This window comes from Microtus oregoni, unplaced genomic scaffold, assembly GCF_018167655.1.
Source record: "Microtus oregoni isolate MIOR12 unplaced genomic scaffold, Mior012 000034F_ref0000314, whole genome shotgun sequence".
In the NCBI taxonomy this organism is placed as follows: Eukaryota; Metazoa; Chordata; class Mammalia; order Rodentia; family Cricetidae; genus Microtus; species Microtus oregoni.
This window is the reverse complement of record NW_024543093.1, coordinates 25,422,102-25,431,721: the sequence shown is the minus strand read 5'-3', so window position 1 is coordinate 25,431,721 and position 9,620 is coordinate 25,422,102. Positions and strand designations below refer to the sequence as shown.

Here is a 9,620-nt window from a genome sequence, read left to right as displayed (position 1 = left end):
TTTCTGGCTTGCATGGCCAGTACCACTGTCGAGACTTGGCCAGAATCAAACCTTTGCTTTATGGCTCTGATAACAAAGTACTCTCCTCCTTTCTTCCCCAGGATTTGTTGGCATTTTTCTTGATTTGTTTCATTTCTATTATTTTTGCTAGAGCCCAACCTGAGAAGTAACATCAACAGTTGCCCCAGATCTTATCTGAGCTCTAGGTTTTTAAATCCTTTACTGTGTCTCCCCAATTCCATTCTTCCTTAAGATTTCTTCTGAATGTCTTAGTCTTTAGGACTGGTTCCTGAAGGGGGAGAACAGAAAGTTGCAATGGAGAAGAGCTGGCCATGTAAACATCCTGCATTTAATGGAACTTTTAATACCTTGGATTTCTTCAGTCTAAGAAGACAGGGCTACAACAGTGAAGTGTGTTTGTGTCTCTGTGTGTGTGACTGCTAGCCTCTGTGTATGACCTCTGTGATCATCAGCTGCAAGCATCAATGCAAACACACTTCCAGGGCCTGAGAAATGTCTAAGTGGGTAACGGCGATTGTTGCCAAACATGATGACCTGAGTTCAATCCCTGGGGCCCACATGATGAAAATGAGAACTGATTCTTGCAAGTTGTTCTCTGACCTACACACACTCTGTGGTATATGTGCTTCAGTAAGAATGTTCACACACAAACACACACACACACACACAGAGAAAGAGAGAGAGAGAATATGGTTTTTAAAAAAGAAAAATAAGTTCACAGTATTTGCAAAACAAAATACTATGTTTCATCTCAGCTCCTTCAGGATGTGTGCTCCAGAGATTTGGGCCCATTGGACTCCCAAGGCCTGAAGAGTAGTACCTGCCTTGTTTCTCTGACCTCTCTCCATCAAGGTGTTACTTGTGGAGCAGATACCCAGAAGACGAATGGCTGTAGACTGTAAAGAAGGCATCTAACTAGTGATATCAACATCAGAATGCACAATGTTATTAACACACGTTGATTATACATTAATTGTTCTGCTGTTCTGTTAAGAGCTGAAACCTATCAATATTAACCTTAGTTTATCATGTGCTTTCCATTGTGCCTTCTCAAACATTGCAAGGATTGAATTTATCCCCTGGAACTCTGTCTTATTAGGTTCTGGTACCACACGTGGCCTCCAGACTTACTTCCTGCCAGGATAACTGCTGAACTTCAGAATCCTTCACCCCTTCCCCCTTTGTCTTAGTGCTCTGAGCCTCAGCTTCCAGGTCTCCATGGAAACAAGGGCCCCTCCCATCAGGTCATTCTGGTGATCAGTGCTCTGAGCCTCAGCTTCCATGTCTCCATGGAAACAACGGCTCCTCCCATCAGATCATTCTGGTGATCAGAGCAAGGGGCTGGACACCAGCATTTGCTCTTAACAAATACTGGCAAACTGGTGATTATTATACTTAATGAATAAATACTGATTTGTGTAGAGTGTTTAATAAAAACTCAGAGACAGATATTGGGGTTCAACCTAAAGGTCAAAAAAGCAAAACAGGCAGTCCCTGGCTCTTCCTCTACCTCAGTCCGAAATACCCATCCTGCTCCCAAGACTCCTCAGCCTGAGATTGTGTCTGAAAGCTGTCTGCTTCCATCTTATATTCCTCTCTAGGGCTGGGATTAAAGGTGTGCATCACCACTGCCCATTTTCTATGGCAAACTAGTGTGGCTACTGGGATTAAAGGTGTGTGTCGTCACTACCTGGTCTGTAAGATTGACCAGTGGGGCTGTTTTACTCTATGATCTTCAGGCAAGCTTTATTTATTAAAATATAAATGAAATCACTACAGGTTTGCCAATATTTATTAAGACTATTCTAAACAACCTTACACAGCTCTAGTGAACCCAAATTGTGGGCCTCACTATTTTTTTGATTAAAAATATTCTCTGACAAGGAACCTAATGTCTTCTGTGGTCCCTCTAACCCACGGTGTTAGACATACAATGGGTGGGAAGAAAATGAACAGCTTTGGAACTATGTTCTAAAGAAGATATCACAATGATAACAGTATAGATTTAATACTTCTCAATTTTTGTTAACATGTATTAAATTATACGTATTGGGTGAGGTCAGTGTGAGGTAGTATGATACTTGAAGATATTTGTATAGTGTGCTCTGGTTCAATACACACTTCCGCCTTACCCTAAATAATCTCTGTTCCACACCCCAGGATGACTTTCCTTTAACATCTGCAGATGAGACAGAAGGAAGATGCTACACTTGCTTTTTGTGTCTGCCTTGTCACTCAGCATATCCCTCACTATCTCTGAACTGTACGCTCAAATGGAGTTTTGTTTTGTTAGAATATAAACCTTGTGACTTAGAAGTTTTACTCTATATGTTCAAAACCTCAATGTAGAGGTGCTTCATGCATGCAACACACATAAATACTTGCACACATTTGCACACATACACTTCCTGAGAAACCCGATGGTTGTCTTTGTATGTACAAGAATGTTTTAAAGCCGTTTTATATTTGTATGAGCACTAAGCTTCCCTGCTATTGCATGTGCATATGCATACATTTCAAACCTCACTGCTGTTATGCTTGTGTGTGCACAAATGTTTTAGATATAGTGACTCCATAGAGGTTTGCATTTGAGTAAAATGGTTGGTGATAATAAGCATAAATGTTTGAAGCCACTGAACATATTGCATATTTGTTTATGAACTAGCATGTCATACTTGCCTAGCATGAACATTATGGGATGCCTGGCATGGCTTCTGCACTGCTGCTAGGCACAGCGTGTTGCTATGACTGGATGTGCTTTGTTCCCTGAAGGCTATAGTACTGGAATCTGCATGCTCAGCACAGTGTGTTAAGATACTGGGAGCATCAAAGGGTAGGGCTTACTGAAAGGTTATTAGGTCAGTGTGGGTGAGAATGTGTGTGGAAAGTCCTTTCATGGGATTAGTGGGTCCTGCTAGATCCCACAAGAACAAGTTGTTGTCCATGACAAGAATGGCTCCTCCCTGCTGTGTATGGGGAGATGCTCCTCTCCCTTATCACTTCCCATGATAACACCTACCGTTCGGTCAGAGCTGACTCTCAGGGCTGCACAAGCTTGACCTTTCAGCCTCCAGCTAAGGAAACTTTTTTTTTTTTGGTTTTTTTTTTTTTTTCGAGACAGGGTTTCTCTGTGGTTTTGGAGCCTGTCCTGGAACTAGCTCTTGTAGACCAGGCTGGAGACAGTGTTTTTCTGTGTAACCGTCCTGGCTATCCTGGAACTCCCTTTGTAGACCATGCTGGCCTCAAACTCAGAGATTCTCCTGTCTCTGTCTCTGGAGTGCTGGTATTAACGGCATATGTCAACACCACCTGCCAATTTATTCTTTTTAAAGCAAACAGCCTCAATGTTTTGTTAAAGTAATGAAAGACTGACTGAATCATCTGTTTTAGACTGGGAATTTTACACTAGCTGAGCATGCTGGTCCATACCTATAACTGCAGAACATCAGAGGCTGAGGCAGGAAACCCGCAGTTCAAGACCAGTCTGGGCTACGTAATAAGAACCTCTCTCTCTCTCTCTCTCTCTCTCTCTCTCTCTCTCTCCCTTATTACACACACACACACACACACACACACACACTCACACACACACACACACGGAGACCAAAGTGCTTTTCTACAGCACTGCCGAGTCACAATGCCCCAGGACAGGGCGGATATGAATGTGCATGCTTGAATCACACGGATGTGGGTAATTGCGCTGTGTTTAAAATTACCCCTGGTCTTGGGCAGATAGCTTCTAACTTAGGTATGTTGAAGCAGGGCTTAATACTCAGTCTTGGTTCCTATATACTTTCTCTTATCTGGGACATTTCATGGACACTGACTTTTCTACCATGCAAAATTATGAAAGATCTTATTACCTTTATCAGAACCAAGATAATAATGCAACTCTTCTATTTTCTTCACTGAATTATGTGTAGACACACAATAAAATTAGACACACAATAAAAATATCATTGCACCACTTTATAAATCTAAAAAGGTTTTATTTAATCAACACAACCATATTCAATAACATTTAGCTTCCGGGAAAATTAGTTGCTTGCTAATTAGTGGAAAATAATCTTTTTAAAAACAATGCATCCAACCAAGTATTGTAGAGCTCGATGCAAATTTCAGTCCAGGGCCACTCCCCTTGGCTCATGCCCTTTCATAAGTTCTGGTAGAAGTGACTCCTTTCATGACGCATTCCTAGACACGGGCACAAATCCATGGTCAGAAACTGACAACAATGTGCAAATGTTTTTATTTCTTGGTGTTGGAAATCAAATAATATTCAACAAAAATACATGTTTTAGAATTCTGTGTTTGTATTGCACATCCATCCCCGAGTGGACTACATTAGGATGATGCAAAGACCAAGACGATGCAGGTCTTTCTCTCAGGGAGCTGGAAAATCCCCATGGTAAGTGGGTACTATCAGCAGAAGCACAGAACACACTCTGGTGAGGGTGTTGCATGAGGAAGCTTGTGACACCAGAGAGAAGCAGGGGAAACCATGCTGGGCAGAGAAGCCCAGAGGGGCAGAGCCCAGATTCCACCCTAAGCTCCAAATAAACAAATACTGCAAATGAACCTTTTGTCCTAATCAATCGGGTGGGTTTGCTAAATCAGAGTGAGGGTCCTGAGGCCCAGATGCAGGGTACTCACCACCACCAGCTTGTCGTCCTCTCGCTTCCTCTTTATGGTGGTGGACTTCCCATCCCATTTCTGCACCTGCACCAGGGCCCCATTCTCTAGGGTGATGAGGCTCTGCAGACACAGGGAAAGGAGACAGCAGTTTGCGTCTGAATGCCAAAAGTAAGATCGAGAACACAGAATCTTGGCTCAGAGGAATATCCTGAGGCCCTTACTCGAAATGACAAGAATATAGTCCAGCAAGAAAAGGAAAAAGAGAGAGAGGGAGGGAGGGAGGAAGGGAGGCAGGAAGGGAGAGAGGGACAAAGGAAGGAGGGAAAGAAGATGTCTTAAAAACAATAATGTAGAACTTACATATATATGTATATCAACGTACATATTTTGTAATGTAGAACTTACATGTATATGTATATCAACGTACATATTTTGAACAGAAATAGAACACGTAGAACATAAAATTATAATTTGAAAAAAGAGACTATGTTGGGAAAGGAGCTAGATGGCAAAGCGTATGTGGAAGTGGTGGCGTTAGAGTGGCTTTGATTCTTTTATAAACTTCCTCTAAAGTTTTATTGCTCTAACTTACTTCGTAGACACACAAAATGTTAATCATTTTTAACATCAGGAAACTTAGTAACGTGTCATCCTCATTCTAAGGGCAACGGTGTAGGTATGGGAGCTCAGAGGGGAAGCTTTCCGCCCGCCTATTGTCTTGAAATCGCGGTTATAGGTCATAGCATCCAAAGCCAGGTCCTCACCCTGCACCAGCTCCACCGGTCCTCACCTTCACTTTCCTGTCATCCGCGGTGATTTCTTCAAATTCCTGGCCCAGTTTGAAGGAAATCTCGGTGTTTTTGAAAGTGCTCTCTGACCGGATGGTGATCACATCTCCGTTGACGCTGATGATCATGTTGGGCTTGGCCATGCCGGCCACTTTCCTGGTGGCAAAGCCCACGCCTGGAGTTAGGACAGAAAACATGTCAAGCTTATACATTTGTGTCCACGAAGAAACAGACGCCAGATTCCATGAGGCTCCTTTAAAACAAGCTACGCAGCTAAGCGTGCTGCTCCTAGTTCCCGAGGACACTCTCAGGAGTGATCCCTCAGATTTACCCTTAGCTTCTCCCCTTCTTGGCTTCAGGAGACTCATCATTGACTTCAGCATAATCTATAAAGAGATTTAATCTTCACACCTCGAAGTGTACGTATTTTCTATATAAGCCGGCATATCTATAACATACTTGTAATAATGTGGCAATAATATATGTATATGTATCCATCTCTATTTGTGTTTATGATTAAGACCGCTTGACAATTTCATACTTTCTTAAATATAAAAAGCTGTAATTAAAATAACTCTTAAAGTCAGAGACCAGGCCTGATGTAGAGGGAGCGGGTTAAAGGTTCATCTATTTTGATGTACAGAACCCAATTTTCTCAGCATGTGTCGCTGAGACTAATTTTCTAGGCTTCCTTCCCACATCACTCCCTCATGAAATGAAGATCTCTGATTAATTTCTCTAAAAGGAAAAATGGTTCCTACATACCATGCCATTTTAGAGTGCCAATACCACTCCCAAAATGTGGAAGAAAAATTAAAGGGAAGCTCAGTAAATCTTTTGAACTCAAGAAATCAGAATTCCGCCATTCAGAACAGTTTGGGAACTAGCATTTTGCATCTCAGTCACTCAAACCTTGTTTATTTCAACGAGGGAAATACTTTCCTGCAGAGGGTGAGCGACTTACAGCCTTAGATGAATGCTAATAGCTTCCTCTCTCTGCCTGGGCTACACAGAACTCCTACCCCACAGCCTGGCTAACTTTTCCAACACAAATGCTTAAGCTAGAAGTGAGCGCAGGGTAGAATTAAGGCTGACCTGAGAGAGTAACGCCCCACAAGTGGTGCAGACAGAGCCTGCAACTTGGTTCTCTGTCTAAAAAGTAGCCACTGTGAGAAAGGGATGGATTTCCCCCTTGAATCCTCACTCTGCCACAGTCAGCCCATGCGGGGAAGGGATGCGGTGAGGACGGCGATTCCAGAGGGGCGGAGCCTGTGAAAAGCTGCTGCTTCACTTGTTTCTTTTTGATTTTATTTGAGGGCAGAAGGCAATACCTGCCCACTGTGCCGCAATTACAGCTGCCAATTCCATTCAAGAAATACCTTACTGCCTTTAATTATGAGTCTTTCTCAATTTAAAGTGTTGTTATTATTATAACTTAGATATGAATATCACAAGTACTAAATATTCGTTTCAAAAAGTCGATAGCTAAAAGTGGTCCAAACCTGGTGTTTCTAGGTCAGTACCTAGTAATTAGCATACTGACTGGTATCTAGCCGACATGCCAAAAGATCAGTCATGCTGAAATTCCTGACATTCTTCTTATCTGCAAACAAGAGAACTGCATTGACAGATAACCTAAAGGTTCCACTGTGTAACTTAGGGAAAGGGTAAGCCTTTGAAAATCTAGGGGGTCCTGTCCTAATGAAGACACTCTGTGGTATGGGATCTGACTTCTGAAGGCCCAGAGAGAAGGACTCAGGGCAGAAACTCATGGGAAAGTGCATCACCGGCTGCCGGCCACTGTACTGCTCCCTGTGGTGCTGGGTAAGCCTGAACACAGCAGCACATGAGCAGTGGGGACAGAAGACAAATCATTCTGAACCTGTGCTGCTACGGGAAAGGTGCGCTCTGCATGTGTCTACTTGACAAGCTCCCCTTCCAATTAGTCACTAGCTCTCTGACATCCCTCATCATCCCAAACCAGTGAATGTGTAACCCCCAAGAAAAGTCTTTCTTAAAGTCAAGCTTTTGACTACCGTGACATTGAGACAGAAAAAAATTTCCTAAAATGTATTTTCAACATGTTTTCTAAGAAGGGCAATATCATGGCCTCCTTTTAAAGCACAAATTACTCCATGCCACACAAAAAATGTATTTTCCTTTCAAAGCTATTGCAAAATTTTTGTGTAAAAGGAGATGTTAAAAATGGACCAAGAGCCAAGTGAATCAGAGAGACACAAGGGTGGCAATGAAGGCAACACCTTGTCATTCTACGGATCACTAAGAATTCCCTCCCTGCTGGTTCATCAGCAGGACACCCTAGGCTCAAGCCTCCTTCAGGAGGCTTCCACGACAAGCTCTTTCTTGTACCTTCTGCAGCCTCCAAGCAGAAACCAGCATTTCCCTCAGCAACTGTTGCCAGCTCAGAGCCAGCTCCCAGCCCTCTCCCCTCCTCAGGGAACCCCCAGACCCCACCATACTCACCCACTTCTTTCATGTAATCGTCGAAGTTTTCGCTGGAGACCAGCTTCCAGGTTCCCACAAAGGCGTCACACATTCTGTGGACTTTAGAGATCTCTCTTCCAGGTGAGACAGAGGCCGCAGGAGGGGAAGGTGCTGTGATCCTCTTGAATCCAAATAACTCCCTTTTAAAGATGTCCCGACCATGTGACCGCAGCAGTGACCAATGGGGGTGACCCCAGATCATTTCCTTCGTTACTAGCCCCTGTATTTTTTCCTCTGAGTCATGTTTTTAATAGAAATTTCTCAACTTTGCTTCTCCCTGGCAATGATCACTGGACTTGGAGTACAATTATTTTTAACCAGGAACAGCGTATTTTAAACGTTCCTGTTTTGGCTGTTAAATGCTCAGTGCACTGAACTTCCCCCTATTATTCCATATGTAACTTACCTCATTGAGGAGGAGACAATTACCTTGGGACACACTTTGACCCTCTTGTGTTGAGTTTGAATTTTACTGATACCACAGTAATGTGCTTAGAGTTCTGAATTTGAGGACAAAAAGCCTGCCTGAGAGATTCTTAATCTTAATGGCTCTTTTGTTGAGACAGTGTTGTTTCAGGGATTATAGCAAAATAAATAGTGAAATAATGTTGAAATAGTCGCGGTATGTTAAGTGACATATTACTAAAGCTGCTTTTTACTTTTGTATTGAGCCCGATAGAAAATTGCAGTTGCTCATGTGGCTTATGTTCCCTTTGTTTTGGGAGGGCGGTGTGAAGAGCAGCACAGTGACAGCCCGTCCAGCTATTTATACACATGTGACTCAGACGCTGTGATGACCACAGGGAATTACAGCGAGCCTCACCAGGCCTCGGCCTGCTCTCAAGGGCCTTTCATTCCCCCGTTGGGGAAGATGGTGTGCAAAGGGACAGTTAAGAAAGCCTCTGCTAAGAGCAAGCAGCACACGGTGGGCTGACACCTTGGCTGCTCTGAGAGGTGACACTAGACAGAGCCATCTGGAGGGGTGGCGCAACCGGCTCACTCAGACATAGCCATGCAGAGCCATGCAGATGGTCTGTAAGTCAGGACAAGTGTGGATGGGTGTGCCTCGTAAGAAAAGACCAACTTTAAGACAACGACCTTTGTCCAGATTCACCCACTGTGAGATACAATCAGGTATCCAAAAAATACACCAAGGGAGTCTTCACTGACCGTGTGCCTAAGAGTCCATTGTTCTATTGTTAACACAAAACAAAAATTCAAAATAAAATTTCATTGGACCCGCAGCCTGTGTTCTTATGTTATGTTTAGCACCTGATCCTTAGCAGAAGATGATACAAATGAGATCTGCTAAAGACAATCATATGTTCCTTTAATTATTTCTAATAAGGAGAGTAGTCTACAGGAATGTGTCTTTTTAACTTAAATAACAGTGACTTGTGCAAGAAGTTTGGAGGCAATACTTGTAGGAAGCGACAGAGCAGCCCAGCTCTTACCTAAAGGGATGCTGGTGTCAGAAGCATTCCAAACACACGGGAGCTCCTGTGGAAGACCACATTCTTACCATACAGTACATCCTTATTATACATGTACTAATTTATGTCTCAGGAAAGGCAAAGAGCTTTCCAGATAGTGAGGTGCTCAGTGGAATGAGGGGTTTTGTCTTACAGCTGCAGCACAAATGGAAGCGCAGGCCGTCTGCTCAATGCTTAG

The 9,620-nt window shown here is 43.1% G+C and overlaps 1 protein-coding gene across 1 annotated transcript; it reads right to left on the bottom strand.

Moving 5' to 3' along the window:
- Nucleotides 1-3,993: 3,993 nt before the first annotated feature.
- Nucleotides 3,994-8,086, bottom strand: LOC121432391 (fatty acid-binding protein, adipocyte). Its single transcript, XM_041630333.1, has 4 exons — nucleotides 7,929-8,086; nucleotides 5,447-5,619; nucleotides 4,675-4,776; nucleotides 3,994-4,215 (listed from the first exon to the last, which is right to left on the bottom strand). Exons 1-4 carry the CDS (start codon nucleotides 7,999-8,001, stop codon nucleotides 4,165-4,167), a joined length of 399 nt encoding a protein of 132 aa, XP_041486267.1. The 5' UTR covers nucleotides 8,002-8,086; the 3' UTR covers nucleotides 3,994-4,164.
- Between the last annotated feature and the right edge of the window lie 1,534 nt (nucleotides 8,087-9,620).